This window comes from Coenobita brevimanus, chromosome 21, assembly GCF_032717465.1.
Source record: "Coenobita brevimanus isolate Jiangsu-jjx chromosome 21, ASM3271746v2, whole genome shotgun sequence".
In the NCBI taxonomy this organism is placed as follows: Eukaryota; Metazoa; Arthropoda; class Malacostraca; order Decapoda; family Coenobitidae; genus Coenobita; species Coenobita brevimanus.
The window spans coordinates 36273667-36291083 of NC_136974.1; the positions used below are offsets into that span (position 1 = coordinate 36273667).

Here is a 17417-nt window from a genome sequence, read left to right on the forward strand (position 1 = left end):
GTGACTATAAGTGGCTGAAGAATGACTGGGTGAAGGAGGGGAGTGAGAAGGGAGGAAGAGATCAGTAGGATGGAAGTAGTGGAAGCAATGAAGAATGTTAAAATGGGGAAAGCCCCAGGACTTGATGGAGTGTGTGGTGAAATGATGAAGCATGAGGGAGAGGTAGTAGTAGAATGGGCATGGAAGACATGCAGATTGGCCAGGGAGGAAGATGGAGTCCCAGAGGATTGGAAGTCAGGTATAATTATTCCCCTGTACAAAGGAAAATGGGAAAAAAAGTATGTGGTTATCATAGGGGCATTTCTGTTCTTAGTGAAACAGGAAAAGTATATGGTAAGATACTTACTGTAGCAGAGTTAGGGAAAGAACAGAGGAATTAGTTGGAGAAGAACAAGGAGGTTTCAGGAGGGAAGAGGTTGTGTAGATCAGATATTCAACCTTAGGTCTTTAGTGGAAAAGTTTATAGAGAAGGGAAAGGAGTTGTATGCAGCCTTCATGGATTTGGAGAAAGTATATGACTGAGTGGACAGAAAAGGAATGTGGAAAATATTAAGAATATATGGAGTAAATGGGAAGTTGTTGAATGCTGTAAAGAGTATGAATGAGGGTGCTAAGGCTGCAGTGCATGTGGATGGTGAACTAAATGAATATTTCTATCTGAATGTTGGATTGAAACAGGGATATGTCATGTCTCCATGGCTGTTCAATCTGTATGTGGATGGTAGGACAGTGAATACTGGAGCAGCCCTAATGAGTAAGGGCAGTGTTTGCAAACTTCCTCTGCTGTTGGTTGCAGATGATACTGTACTGTTAAGTGAAGATGAAAGGGAACTACAAGGCTTGGTGAATGAGTCTGGGAGAGTGCGTAAGAAATAGACTCTACAGGTGAACGTAAGGAAGAGTTAAGTTATGGGCTTCAAGAGAAATGAAGTCACTGAACGTACAGTAAGGCTGAATGATGAGGAAATGGAAAATGTGAGTGCATCTAAGTACAGTACTTGGGTAATGTGATGAATATGGATGGAAGTTTGGAGGATAAAGTGTTTGGAAGGGTACAACTGGGGAGAAAGGCTGCTGGTTCTCTGAAAGCAGTAATAAGAAACAGGGAAGTGAGCATGGAAGTAAAAGTCACTGCATGACAGTATTGTGATACCGACCCTAACATATGGATGTGAAGCTTGGACCCTGTTGGAAGGACACAAGTCAAGAGTAAGAGAAGCATGTGCAGTTACATGGAGAAACAGACTGACAAATAAGGAAGTGAAGGAGCATTGTGGTGTGGAAGTGGATATGAGAGAAAGTGTTATAAGAAGTACATCAAGGTGGTTTGCCCATGTGGAGAGGACGGAGAGACTAATGAGGAGAGAGTATGTGAGTGAGGTGGAGAGGGAGAGAGGGAGGGGTAGGCCAAGGATGAGATGGAAGGATGGAGTGGAGAGGTATATGAGTGAGGGAAGTGACAGCTAGGTGCAGGGCAGTGAAATGGAAGGGAACAAGGCAACATGGACACGATTTGTTTGTGGCCACCCCTTACAGAATTAAGGCGTCTGGCAATAGACAGAGATGTAGTAATTACAGTATCATGCAGTGGGTTAGTTAATCCCCAATAACTCATTTCTGGCAATAGCCAGCCCTAGCTAGGCTGCACTCATTGCCTCATACGAGTATTTTTTTTTTCCCCAAGTTACAAGTAGCACCAGTGGTTCCCAAGGGAATGTATATTCTGTCATCCTGTGAGAAGCATAGCGTAATGCTGCCAAACCACATTTGCCAAATATGTGAATTCAGTATCTTAGTTAATTTTCAAAGCACAGACATGGCAGAACCAAATGAGACTATTGATGTTATAATAATTCAATTAAAAGTGAAAAGAAAAAAAAAAGAGGGGGAGCGAAAATTAAAAGAAAAAATCTGCATTAAAATTTCTACAAAAAAACAAGAGACATCAGGGAACCTCTTCCCTCCCTCTCAGTACCATGTCACTGCTTAAAACCTGTCAAAGATCTCACCAAAGCCAACATCTGCCAACATGCCATGCCCATAGCTGGTGAATTATGAATATATTAAGTGTTTCTCCTTATTTCAGAGCTAAGAAAATACTGTACAGAGATCCCTTGTTTATCGTGCCTAACTACTGGACCTAGTGTGCAATAACGAAAGCACAGAACCTACGGGATTTATCCTAACTGGTATCAGGCACCCCACTTGTAATCCCAAATCTTCCCCTTTACAACAATTTAGACCCAATAAATACATATACAGTGTACTGTTATACCAAGTATCAGAAACACTCGTAGGCTTGGTTAATTTAATAGAAAATAATGAAAAGGGCACGATAAGGAAGAAAGACATAAACACGTACCATATAGGAACCTGAGATAGGTTTGAGGTAAGGGGTCCTGAGGACTGGGGGTGGAGAGTTAGTGGTCTCTACCACCTGGGATTAACTCATGAAGTAAAGCTTAATCTTTGAATCCCTCAAAGCCATTAGAAACCACAGATTTTGCACCATCACTGTCGGTAGAAGCCAGCATGATAACAGTTTTCCGGAAAAAAAAAAATGCATGATAATGACGGAAGTGCAGATTTTCATGTAGCAGTGACAACGACAACCACTATAACCAACTGCGTGATAACCGAGAGATAACTGTTATTGATCTGACAAAAAAGTTCAACTTACACGCTCCAACATGCTTGCATGCATCGGCCTTGGTCACTTAATGGTGCTTCTCCATGCTGCTCAATCTCTGGCAGCCTCCTTATTCAGTCCCTTATCCCTGAGGTCACACTCTATGGCCTCCTCCCAGGTCTTTTTTTGGTCTGCCTCTTGCAACCCTACCCCTGACATTGACACTTCTTAATTTCCGCACCCAGTAGTCATCCTCCATACTCTCCACATACCCAAACCATGTCAATATATACCTCCTCATCACAAAATCAATGCATTCCAATCTCATCCTTGAGTGGAAGGATTTTCTTTTTTTTTTTTTTTTTATGTGACCCACTCTGGGCATTGGCTTCACAGCCTGCACTCAAGGCCCAGTAGTCCTTCCTACATACCATACACCTCTACATGTCACCACTTCGGCGCTAACACCCACCGTCCAAATTGAATACATGCTAGGGCTGTCTCATACAGGACTGGTGTATTGGTATTAGCGGGGGTATTTTTACGACATATCGGCGGGTCTACTGGTAGATCAGTAAAGTCTGCTTTTAAGAAATTCAAATCCTTAAAACTGTTCCCTGCCCCGGCGGGGATTTGAAACTGGATCCGGTAGGACTGCAGGACTGTACCTCAAATTAATATAGTAACTTCTTGCAGTTTCCCTGAGTATCTGAAACATGTGTTAAGAGGTGCAGAAATGTTCAAATGAATACAGAAAAGCATGAAATGGAAGGCTACAGACAAATGTTAAAGATAAGGGATAGATGACATGTCTGTTTAGATGGCTGATACAGTAATAGGATTACTAAGTACAGCAGTGGTCAATGTAATTTGATTTTGTAGTGCACAAAGAATGAACTGGGCACTGAAAATGTGACAACAGCAGAAGGGAAGAAAGCTGTGTTGAGGTGGCAGATCGTAAAGACATTAGGTGCTGATTGCAAACATGAAGAAATGATGACCTATACAGGAGAGATGGTAATGTTTGTGAATACAGTAAAACCTCGACATAACGGACTTCAGTAGACTGGAATTCGCTTTTATCGGAATTGAGGAGCTACTGGACTAAATTCATATATATCGGAAAATGTCCAATAAAGCCAGAAGCAGCCCAGACTGCCTGACCACTTCAGCTAAGTTCACCACAGTAAGATAAAAGACATGTTTATCAGTGTACAGTACAGTATTATTAGACATACCATTCAATATAGTGAAGTTATAACACAGTACAGTACCACAATGGTAGTCAAAACAGTTTAAAAACCATTCATGCAATTTGGACTAATCTCTGATATATCGGAAAAAGTCCTGGTTAGGAGGGGGAAGTCTGTATGTCACTTTTATCGGAATTTTGCATTTTTCGGAATGGCTTGGGCTCCAATTAGTCTGTTATAGTGAGGTCTTACTGTACTATGCCACAAAGAAAGAGTAGCATTAAATTTTTCCCTTCAGGTAAAACTGACATGGTGAAATCCACAATGGGGGATCTGTAAGAGCTACAACATAGATACATTTACCATGAACCATACCTGTTCCAAACATTAATCATTTCAAGCACCCACCGAGTATTTAATGACAACTTGGACTAACCTGACTGTAACATCAAGAGGGTCTGGAGTGATGGTGGCAGGATTGAGTAGAGCTTCTAGTCGGTGCATGGGGTCAGTGAACAGCTTCATCAAGTGGTAACACACATCATAGCTCACTGCAATGCAACAAATCGATGAACAATTATCATACAACTCCATCCATCCATCATCCAATCCTGTGTTGCCCCATAAGGAGTGTAGGAACCCAGGGCTAGGTAAGTTGGTTTTGACATTTAAGATGAGAGTGTACAACTCACTCAGTAATAATAATCTGGTCTTTTGTGTCTCAAAAGCTCCAGTTCTTCCACTGGGAATTCACTAGCGCTCAACACACGTATACATTATTTTTACAATTACAAGAATTGTGGCATCTCTCGTACACAAGACAAACTTCATCAGTATATATATATATATATATATATATATATATATATATATACACATATATATAACAGTATATATATATATATATATATATATATATATATATATATATATATATATATATATACACACATATATATACCAGTATATATATATATACAGTATATATATATATATATATATATATATATATATATATATATATATATATATATATATATATATATATATATATAGTATATATATATATATATATATATATATATATATATATATAAGTATATATATATATATACCAGTATATATATATATATATATATATATATATATATATATATACACACATATATATACCAGTATATATATATATATATATATATATATATATATATTAATCCTTCCATTACTCGATGTAGTAGAGCCAAAGGCATGTCTGGAAAGTGGGTCCATCCCGATAGTGGGCCTCTGTCTCCTGGACTGGTACTTATGGACCCTCACCTGGCCTAACTCAGAAAACCACCTACATAACTCTCTACCAGACATGCATAGCACCTATTTAAGACCCTATTCACACAAATGAGGGCCAGAAAGTATGAAATAAATTAAAAGGAACCAGAGAATGAGGAATTACAAGTATGGAAAATATTTAGCAGTGTATAGAGTACTTACAACACGTCCGTGGCAGGTCGTTACGAAGGTTAACCCGCCTCTAAGGCTCTGGCAGTGGTGAAAATGCTCTTGAAGCACATACAGTAATCCAGTGCTGTGCTGCATATTATCCTTTGCACTATGAGTTATAATTAACACTCCACATACTGTTCTTGATTGCACCATGCCAGTTTCAACCACCAGTTACACTTTGTACTTAATCTTTGCACTCTGAATTCTAATTTCATAACACTGCACAACACTGTAAATTCCCATGTGGTCTAGTGGCACGGCATTGCAGTTTATTCACAAAAACGAGCACGTGTGGCATCCACTGAATGAGCGACTAGTCAGGATGGTAGTTAGGTGGTAACTGGGGAGGCCAGGAGGGATGGGGGAAGCAAGCAGAGAGCGTAAACACAGCTGGTTGGCGCTGCGTGCCAATTTCAAAGTACGGTTGAAAAAATGTAATTTGGGGGGGGGGGGTCTAAAGGCCCGGGCCCAAAATGTACGGTAAGTGGGGAGTCCGGATAGTACAGGGATTACAGTATACTATATATATATATATATATATATATATATATATATATATATATACACACAGTATTATGTATATGGCATCTCTTGTATACAACTTCATTAGTATATATATATATACAGTATATATATATATATACAGTATATATATATATATATATAATGTTATAGTACCTCTCCAGATCATAGCATTTTGAAAAGAGAAAGGCTTTTCGCTGTCTCTTAAAGGCAGGGTGGACTGCCTTCAGACATCAAAACACACATAGGAACATCCAAAGTAATGCTTAAAAAAAAAAAAAAAAAAAACTACCTATACACCAATGTATGTACAGTACTCCTCCTAATTTTGGTGGCACAATTTTCGGGTCAAACTACCATATTTAGACATCAAAACACACTAGGAATATCCGAAGTAATGCTAAACACCAAGAAAACAATGAAAACCAAAAAACACTGAAAACCAAAAAACACCTGACCTATACACAACTGTATGTACTGTACAGTACCCCTCTTAATGTTGCACTGTTTTCAGGTCTATCTGCCATACAGGGTATTTGGACATAAAAGCACACACAGGAATAGCCAAAGTAATGCTAAACACCAAGAAAACCATGAAAAAAAACATTGAAAACCAAAAAACACCCATCCAGCTCAGTCCTGCATCATCCTTGAACATACTTGGGGTCTCATTCTCTCGGGACTTATCTTGGAAAGATCCTATTACATTTCTTGTAAAATCTGCTTCCAAGAGATTAGGTGTGCTAAGCTGACTCCGTACCTTTTACCCCTGCACAGCTGTTGACTTTATCTATCTATCACCAGACTCCCTAATCCCGTAAGAGGTGGCCACAAACAAATCGCCTCCATGTCACCCTGTCCCTTGCCATTCCTCTCTCATAAACCTCTTCACTCCATCCCTCCATCTCATTTGTGGCCTCCCTCTCCCTCCCCTCCACCTCACTCACATACAGTCTCCTCATCAGTCTCTCACTCCATCCTCTCCATATGGCCAAACCACCTCAATGTGTTTCTCCTAACACTTCCTATCACATCCATATCCACACCACAATGCTCCTTCACGTCCTCATTTGTCAGTCTGTCTCTCCATGTGACTGCACACGCTCCTCTCAAATAACTCATTTCCACTGCTCTCACTCTTGAATTCTGTCCCTCCAACAAGGTCCAAGCTTCACTTCCATACATTTAGAGTTGGTATGACATTACTATCATGTAGTAACTTTTTCACTTCCATGCTCACTTCCCTGTTTCTTATCACTGCTCTCAAAGAACCAGCAACCTTTCTTCCTTGTTGCACCCTTTCAAGCACTAACTTCCATCCTTACTCATCACACCACCCACGCTCTTAAATGCACTCACATTTTGCATTTCCTCTTCATCCAACCTCACTGTACATTCATTGACTTCACTTCTCTCGAAGACTGTAAATTTACTCTTCCCTACATTCACTTTTATGTTCCGTTTCTTACATACTCTCCCAAACTCATCCACCAAGCCTTGCAGCTCCCCTTCATCTTCACTTAAGAACACAGTATCATCTGCAAACAACAGTACAGGGAGTTTCCAAACACTGCCCTCTGTCATTAGGGCAGCTCCAACATCCACTGCCCTACCTTGTATATCTTTTATAACCCCATCCATATGCAGATTGAACAACCATTCCCCTCTCCATTACTCGTGTTTTTACATCTCTCACCACCCCATGCATATATATGTATTGAACAACCATGGGGACATCACACAACCTTGAAGCATGCCCACACTGATCGTGATCAAATCACTTGAGATGCCCATTAACCCTTACACATGCTTCACTTCCATCATAAAAATTCTTGATGACACCTAGCAGCTTACCATGTACACCGTACGTGCACAAAACCTTCCACAATCCTTCTCTGTCTACTTTGTCGTATGCATTTTCCAGATCCATGAATGCCATAAACACCTTATAGTCCTCCTCACAAGCCTTCTCCGCTATCTGTCTCGCTGCAAATATTTGATCCACACATACTCTGCCACCCTAAAGCCACCCTGTTCAACACTCACTAGGACTTCTGATATCTCTCTTACTTTATAATAATTCTTCCATATACCTTCCCTACCACACTCAATAAACTTATGCCATGATAATTCTAGCACTCACATTGCTTACCTTTATTTCTGTTAAGTTACTTTGTCTAAATCTAATAACTTCCTTCCAACATATAAGCAAAATATACAAACAGATCTGTACAGTGACACCCAGCAACCAAAGAAAACTATAGTCACACGCCCATTATGCAATCAATCAGTACAGCAATCAATGAAAACTTGTACCCAGTTTTGGGGTAAAGATACTAGAAGTCACTTATATGATTTGTTTTTATGGCCAGAAATGATGATCCCACATGGACTTTTGTCACCTGTGCAAACTGACAGTCTTATGTTTCAGCCAAGATGGCCATCCTATGTTTACATACGCATTGAACCACCACCACTATGGCCAAATAACAGCACAAGTGCACGATAAATAGTGCAGTATGCAACATTAAGTGGACAGAGAACTTATTTGTCTGTCAAATACTGAAACTTGACCTGGAAAATACTGCATTGCTCTCCCTCAGTCTCAAGGGGTACCCTTGGTGATGACTCAGACTGGTCTAGGACATACTGCAGATGGGTGGCAAAAATGTTTTCTGAGATTGTAGATTACATGGCCCTTGACCCCTCCCAATCCCACTGACCCATGCTAAATTTACCTCAGTAATTAATTTCTCGGTATGCGATCTCTGTTCATGATATAATTCCACTGCATGCATGGGCGTGACAGTACATAAATGTATAAAATATACTTCTACTACATCTATATGTAAAACCAACTATATATTCTTGAGCAAAGGCTGCTTTCACAGTTGTCCCCAAAGCAATCCCCAACAGCCTACACAGCTCGGAAAACACGATTTAATTTCACAGTCATCCCCAATCACCCTTCCAAGGCCTTCATTCAGGCTTCCACTAGGGCTGACCCAAACTAGTACTGAAACATTCTTGGGGAGCTTGGAGGCTTCCCAACAGACAGACCTGAAAGATATAAAAGAGCTGTTGTCTAATGCATATTTTTATCAATGTTTTGGTAACTGATGCCCAGTGTACTATTAAGATAATTATCCACCCTGTAAAGAAAATACCTCATGTTCATGCACTTTTAAGAGACTATAATTCACCCAAATACAAGTCTGTTCATTGTTGTTTACTTTGGAGCCTGTTGGAGGTTCCACAGCAGATTGACATGAAAGAAAGAAAAGAACTGTTGTTTAATGGACATTTTAATCAAAATCTTGATATCAGATGCACGATGTAATATTGCTGATATAGTTAACAAACCCCATTTTGAAAACCTCATGTTCATGCATCTTACTATACCTAATAATAAACCAAACCAGTTCATCACCCATGACATTATTACATATTTGTTACTTCTCCAATGTTATTTTTACTTATGCCTTCTCTACAAGACTCATACATCACATTTCAACTCCAATTTCTCGAGTGGATGCGTGGTGAGGCTGCTGTTAGTTGGCCCCTTTATTCTTATGACATTTTTTATTATTTCTGCTGCCTCTAGATAAATTTTTTCACTTCTGGATATATTAGGAGATGGATGAGGTGGATTTTCACTCTCATCTTAAATATCAGGACCAACTTGCCTAGCCCCGGGCTCCTACGCTCCTCATGGGGCAACGTAGGATTGGGTGATGGATGGATGGATGAGGTGGATTTTTCTGCCAAATCATTTACCATATTCACCACACTGGAATTTCTGTACATTTTAATGTACAGACAGTGTGTGTGGTATCTTTTCTCACAAACAGTTTACTCCATCCATGTTTTGATAGCCTAGAACTACCAACCTTACCATATCAACACAGACATCCCCACGTTGGCTGTTGTTGATCAACCCATCTGTCTGTGAAGAAACAGCCTACAGGGCTGTCCTGTGCAGTGGATTAATGTGCAGCTGACAGTGCCTCATAACAGTGAAGTGCAGGGAAAAATGTGGTTTGATTCCAAGATGGATGCCGCATTTGTGTCTCCACCCAGTTAACAGAGGCACCATAGCAGACTCGACACTACCCTGTTGTATGGCTACCACCCGGCATTGTAAATGGTATCCTATGTTACAGGAAACCATTAGGCCTGTCACTCAGTGCTGAGCCACCTAAAGTGAAGAGCTATAAAAAGTGACAGGAGGGAAAGACGAAGTAGGAAGAAAGAAGAGCAGACAGAAAACTAACGATAATGATAAAGGACGAAGCAGGCAGGACCACATCAAATAAGTTAAGGATGGTTATCACCACCAACCACCACCATTCCCCATGTTTGTTAGCTCCCGAAAGCCCTTTGGAGCGACTGTGAGATCTGTGAAATCCAAAGATACTTCAGTTCGGGCACAACCCACCCTTTGGCCCGAGAGATTAGGGATGACTGTGAAAATGACCCTAAATTCCTAGTAAGCATCATTCACTTCAACAGACGAGGATGCATTGATATGCTCCATCAATCTGACTCACGTTTCTGTCCATCAGGCAGTGTAGTTTTGGCCATGTAGGGTGGGAAGGGAGGATCACAATAGCTCGATGTGTCGCCTATCAGGTTGGCAGCATGCTCGTACTCCTTTAGTACCTCGGCCAAAGTGGAGGTAGCTGGGCACACATACCTGTAAAGAATGGCTGGATTATAGGTTCAACCACAGTTTTACTTTGGGATATATTTTACATTCCTACACAAGATGATGTACAGTATATATAAAAAAATGTATGACATGAGTCTGGCACTCCCTTTTAACTTGACAGTCAACTGACTGACTCCATGTGGCATGTACAGGTGAAGTACATCAATGAAGAAAAATAAAAGGTCTGTACAGAGAGCTAGGTTTTCTAAACGAGTCCAGGATTCTTGGGGACTGAGTGGTGGGTAAGAAACTGTTTAGCCCTATTCACTGGAAATGCTGTTGATAATTCTCCCCCTTTCACGTGTTTCTGAATCCTGCCTTATCCCATCCTTGGGTGGGAAAAGGGTCAGGATGATAATGAATAAAATCACCTTGTGTTAGCCAGAATATTAGAATAACGTACCCAAGTGCAACAGTTTAGTCAAATGGTTAGCTGTTAAGTAATAATACAGTTCAACAAACAAGTTGTCACATGCAGAATTGGTTTAAAAACAATGCACTTATGAACGTATTCTAAGCTGTTTTTTTTTATATGCTGTACTACTACAGTTCTTGAGGCAAAAAACTAACCAGAGATGCAATGCAAATGCCCTCCTCCAGTCAAGGCCAATGCAAGTGTTGACAGTGGCATGTGAGGCATGGTGTGTAGGAGAACCAGCCAGAAGGGCATACAAGGTCAGGCGAGCAGGGGCCATAAGAGAATCTGTGCCACCCTCTGCCCAGTTGGCCAGCTGCTGTCCAAGGAACAGACGAGGGGCCTCCTGCCCAAAACATGCTTGGGCCAATAGCAGTGCAAGGTGGTGGTCTCCTGTAGTGATGTGAGATAAATTATTACAACAAATAATTAATAAGTTGCATTGCAGAATGACCCCCCCCCCCACTCATTTGATCAAGTGCTGCTCTCAGGTGCCTGCCTTTTCCTCTCTTCGTTCCCTCCTCTTGTCTTTCTTTCCTTCATTCTTTCCCCTTCCCTCTGGCTATGGGTGACTCTACATGAGTGACAAGCCAAATGGTTTCCTGTACACCCAGAAACCATTTACTACACTGAGTGGTAACCATATAACCAAATTATGGCACCTGGTAGTTTAGTGGGTAATTGTGGCACTCCAATCAGATTGAGCCGGTGCAGGTTTATATCCAAGGGTTGGTTGGGGTTTATTGCTCACATAATGCCACTCAGGGATGAGTGAGGCTGGTCATTCATCTTAAATATCAAGACCAACTTGCCTAGCCCCGGGTCCCTACGCTCCTCATGAGCAACACGGGATTAGATGATGTATCATGTATGTATGATCAATGATAAGGCCAACAAGGTAAAAACAGTTATTCAATCCATATACTATATATCAGTAGTGTTACAAGACTGGCTCCCTTCAGTGATGAAATATGAATTCAGAATGGTAAAACAGCTGTTTCAGTGATTATTAATAATGGGTAACAGTGCAAGATGAGGGATACCTAATGTGATAAAAGATAAAATCATTAAAAAGTTATTTCAATGCATATAAATAATGGGTGATAATATACTTCATCAAAAAAGCTCTTGTATTATCACAAGCAAAAAGTCACCAACAATTCCCTGTCAGTACTGTGTCCTGCTTTCTTTCCATATTCCTTTGTCCTTCCCAAAAGTCAGACTCTCTCTGCTTTTCATACTAACATGCTCTCATTTTGTTTCATTTCATTTTTGAAGGTTCCAAAGTGCTTGTATGCATCGGCCTTGGTCACCTAATGGCAGCTCTCCATCCAGCTCAATTTCTAGCAGCCTCCCTAATCAGTCCCTTATCCTTTAGGTCACACTCGATGACCTCATCCCACGGGTTTTTCAGTCTACCTCACGCAACCCTATCTCTAATGTTAACACTTCTCACTTTCTGTACCCAGTCCTCCCACATGCACCCCCATCCACTCCACATGCCCAAACCACCTCAATCTACCTCTCCCCATCACAACACCAATAGTCTCCAGTCTCATCCTACCTCTCAACTCTTCGATCATAAACCCAGCCCCCCCCCAGGCCTCACACTTAGGGACACACTGCACATCCACCTAATCATTGTCATTTCTGTTCATTTGAGCCTACAATTATCCTCTTCCTTTACTGCCATGGTCTCACTACCATACAGCATTACACTCCTAACACATGCTGAATACAATGATCCCTTAGCTATGTATTCCATATTTGTGTTGCATTAAAATACTTCATGAAAACACCTTCCATTATTATTTCGTGGCCAGCAGGCAAGTGTCAGAGTACCTTTGATGTGATACTTTAATAGAGGTTTCAGAGGATGGAAATTGACACGATGTGTTCCATGTCAGAAGTAGGATAGTCAAAGTTTTTTTCATAAGTCAGCAGAATTAGGGGATAAGTAAACAGGATAGATATATTTAGTCAGAGAATGGTAGGAAAGCCGAAGGCAGAGAGTAGAGAATTCACAAGATTCAAGTTCAGGAACATGAGAGCAAGATAGGTTGTTGCATATATATACACAACAGCCACCTTTGGCTTTGAAATGAGTGTAGAAAAGTAGTAGGATACAGAGAAGAGTTTGCAATCAGCTGCCTCAGACAGCTGAGTCACAGTGGGGATGAGGTGAGGTTAGAGGAGAAGAGGTGGTGTTCAACAGTGTGGAAGAGAAGGTGAGAATTAGAGGAGAAGAGGTGGTGTTAAACAGCGAGAAAAGAGAAGGTGAGGCTTAGAGGAGGAGAGGTGGTGTTCAACAGAGAGAAAGATATTAAGTTTATTCTTGCTGCAAGCAGACATTTTTATTTAGTCTACAGGTTCTCTCTTGTAGTGAAGGCTATATCTAACCCCTCCAGTTTGAAAAATCTCTCTAAGCAAAATAAAACTGCCTGAAGGCAGTGAGAATAAAAAATATAAGATTTGCAAAAATAAATAAATCTTTACCCTTGTCTTGTGCGAGAATACAAGCTTGAGAAATCTGTCGAGCTGTAAGATGTGAGAAGATGGCATCCAAGTATCCTTCCTCCACTTGTTCTCCCTTAAAAGCAGCTGACACTTCTTTCTGCACCAGATTCTCACTCACACTCTCCAGCCACTGACTCACTGCCTCCACTCGTGCTCGGGAGATGGTGTATGGAGTCTCACCATCTGTTGTGCAGTAGGCAAGAGAACTCTTGTGGTAACCCAGTTCATTTGCATGTAAATCCAGTAAAATACTGGTTATGTTAACCTTCTCTTGCAGTCCTCCATCCTCTTTTGGGGGGACTTGGAAAGAACTACAGAACATCTGTATAACTGGAAAGCAGAGCCACCATTAAGCTGATGCCACCATATGAAGGTGTCCATCTTCAGTACCAAGAAACAGGATTAACCCCTTGAATCAGATGGCATACAGTGAGTATTTAAAGGTCTGGGATGTGTTCCAAAATATCACAACCTTTTCCTCCCAACTGGTCCTGTAAATTGGGAAATCAGCTTTATAAGCAATAATGGAACTTTAATTCAGCAATTTTTCAGTAAATTAGCTTAAGCTTAACAACTTGAATGTAGAAAGAAAAAATGCAACATACAGCAATGACTTTCTCTAGTATTACTGCTTTAAGATGATTTTATTCAACTCGAGAAATATCTCTCTTACCAAAGTAGTTAATTTATCTATCTATAGCCAGATGCCATAATCCCATAAGGGGTGGCCGTTTGTCTTTGAGTTAGATGCTTTACAGGGAGGGGCACTAACGCTCGGCCAACTCACTTGCAGACACGTAAAGAACATGTATAAGTTGGCTTCGTGGTTCAGGGATGGGGCCAAATATGTATTTGTATCTATACAGTACTGTACTTGCAAATACAGTAGAATCAATATTTGTTTGTAATTGTATTTTAAAATGTAAAAAGTTGCAATTTGTATGTGTACTTGTATTTGATCCTACAGTTAGCCATATTTGCTTCAAATACAGTCAAGTGCAATAACCACATATTTGTATTTGCAAATACAGTAAAATCAATATTTGTATTTGCCTCTTGACAAATACAGTATGTGTATTTGTAATTGGTCCCTCGTATTTGACCCCATCCCTGATGTGGTTACCACCCAGCACTGTAAATGGTTTCCTGGTTTACAGGAAACCATTAGGCCTGTCACTTAGAGTAAAGTCACCTGAAATGGAAAAAAGAGCATTTTAACAGGAAAGATGGGAGAAATAGGAAGAGAGGAGGGCAGACACATAAAAAGTGATAAAGGTGAAGGAAGAAGTAGGCAGCACTGCATCCAGTGAGTGTATGATGGTCATTACAATCTACCACTAAAGTGGTTTAATAAGGGCTTTATTTATAATAAACTTTCTGGAAGTAGTGAGAATGAAATATAAAATGTCACCTAGCTGAAGGGTTTAATTAACCTCTGTTTATATATATGTAAAGGAAAATGACATACCAATCAACTGAAAAGTAAATAACTAAGAAAAAAAGAATCTGAGAACACTGTACATTTACTTTTACCACTGACCATGCAGTAATGTGGAGGTCTTTTTGCTTGATGGTAACTTTCCATTTGTGTGATGAGGTGTGAGAGAGTGCACTTAAATGAAAGCACAGTGGATTGCTTGTGAGTTGTGTTTTGTTTTATTACTGAGCAGGGAAAGGTAATTACCACATTGCAGTGGCTACATGTGCTGCTCTTTCTCTGGGTTGGGTTGTTTCTAAGCGATGCATATCTCATGGTGACTCATGACGGAGGTTATCTAGCTGAAAGTTTTGGATGGTTATAGTGGTGTGTAGTAGGTATGCTCCTAATGTATGTTTATGAAGTGTAGTGTTGGGTAGTTGTTTGTTTTATGTTTGTGGAGTGTAGTGTTGGACAGTTGTTTGTTGTATGTTTGTGAAGTGTTGGGTAGTTGTTTGTTGTATGTTTGTGTAGTGTTGGGTAGTTGTTTGTTGTATGTTTGTGAAGTGTAGTGTTGAGTAGTTGTTAGTTGTATGTTTGTGTAGTGTTGGGTAGTTGTTTGTTGTATGTTTGTGAAGTGTAGTGTTGAGTAGTTGTTTGTTGTATGTTTGTGTAGTGTTGGGTAGTTGTTTGTTGTATGTTTGTGAAGTGTAGTGTTGAGTAGTTGTTTGTTGTATGTTTGTGTAGTGTTGGGTAGTTGTTTGTTGTATGTTTGTGAGGTGTAGTGTTGAGCAGTTGTTTGTTGTATGTTTGTGTAGTGTTGGGTAGTTGTCTGTTGTATGTTTGTGAAGTGTAGTGCTGGGTAGTTGTTTGTAGTATGTTTGTGAAGTGTAGTGCTGGGTTGTTTGGTTTCTTTGTGGAATGGGATGAAGCAACATGAAATTACCAAGGCAGTATGGGTCTAAGGCTGAAGTGATGAAGTGTGTGCCCCTCTCTCTCTCTCTTTTTTTTTTTTTTTTTTTTTTTTTCCATGCATGAAAGTGGCATACATATTTTGTAGTCTAAGAGCATCCTGTTATTATACTAAAGGATTTGTTTTGTGATTTTTTAAAGTTTATTCATGCTGGTCTGGTAATTAGGCCAAATGAAATAATGACTTAAAGCTGTTTTATCAAGCAGGCTAAGTGTTGCTTCCATACTATTATACTGTGCCCTTTTCCACTACTTCAATCAACTTTTGCACCTCTCAGTCATGATGTATATATATATATAAACGGTTTTATAAATCCCACGTTATGCATGTCTATAAATTTGTAAGATGAATATAAAATTTGTAAGATGAAAAACTGGCAGGTTTGTATTCCACACCCTAAACTCTCACCCTTCACACTTTCTACCCTCTCCTCATCCTTCAACTTTACCTGAAACCCTCATCCCTACCTGAATAGTACTTTGCAGTCTGTAACACCCACCAGATTCTGGACAGTAGAAGCCAAGCTGGCCCCACAGTGCCACACACAGACTCATGATCTCAGCCATTGCTGTAGGTGTATGCGAGTCTTTGAGTGAGGGAGCATCTCTGAACATTTCCCTGCGAGCATGTGCATCAGCCGTATCTGCCAGCTGGTGGAGGAGATCAAGGGAGTGTGCAGGTCTGAAGAAGGGGCAGCAAGCAGGGTCATCAGGCCGAACCATCTCCAGGACGCTATGTTCCAGGACACATTCTAAGCTTGCCTCAGTCACTGCCTGCAAAGTGTATTGAAGATTGACGCCTTCAGTCGTATCATTTATAAAGGTTCCAATATGCTTGCATGCATACCTAACAGCAGTTCTTCACACTGCTCGATCTCTGGCAGCCTCTCTGTTCAATCCCTTATCCCAGAGGTCACACCAGACAATTTTATTCAGTTTAGGGTAAATCTCTAATAGTGAAGAGGTTAGCAAAGGCTGTATCTACCACCTCCTGTTCAAAGCGCCTCTCCAGAGGTAAATAAAACTGTTTGAAGATGACAAAAATAAAATTAAAACTTAACGGATTGAAAGGGTTAATCCAGTCAATCCGATGATGTACCATACAACACATTGTTATACAGTATGGACAGTACTCTTTTTCACGTTCATGTGATTTATACCTCGGTAAACTGAAGAAATACTGTTACTTAAAGTTCCATTTGTATCCAGAAGCCAATTTCCTATTCCCCTCAATTCACAAGTTGAGGATGAAAACATCCCTGGTTTTATAACATGAACCTCCACCTTGCTATCACCAATGTTTTATACTACTTACCTTGGGATGCACCTTTTAAAACTTCCAGAGTTAGATATACCCTCCATGAACTTCACCCAGGGGCCACCCAATGCTAAATAAAACTGACTTGTATTGGCAAGAATAAACAACAGTAAGAGGTAATGGGACTATATGGGTTAACATTATAACCTACCTCCTGTACACTCTTTGTCCCAACTGTCTATGCCTAATCTGATGTACCGGTTAGTCTGGCTGTCATGATAGG

The 17417-nt window shown here is 40.3% G+C and overlaps 1 protein-coding gene across 1 annotated transcript in view; it reads right to left on the bottom strand.

Moving 5' to 3' along the window:
* The window catches only part of Nup98-96 (nuclear pore complex protein Nup98-96), a 101196-nt gene that overhangs the window by 12792 nt on the left and 70987 nt on the right, over positions 1-17417 (bottom strand). The window contains exons 23-27 of the mRNA XM_080266603.1: positions 16377-16650; positions 13467-13670; positions 11126-11363; positions 10395-10540; positions 4259-4373 (exon numbers count right to left, since the gene is read on the bottom strand). Of these exons, the coding sequence (XP_080122729.1) occupies positions 4259-4373; positions 10395-10540; positions 11126-11363; positions 13467-13670; positions 16377-16650 (977 nt within the window). The remainder of the gene's footprint in view (positions 1-4258; positions 4374-10394; positions 10541-11125; positions 11364-13466; positions 13671-16376; positions 16651-17417) is intronic.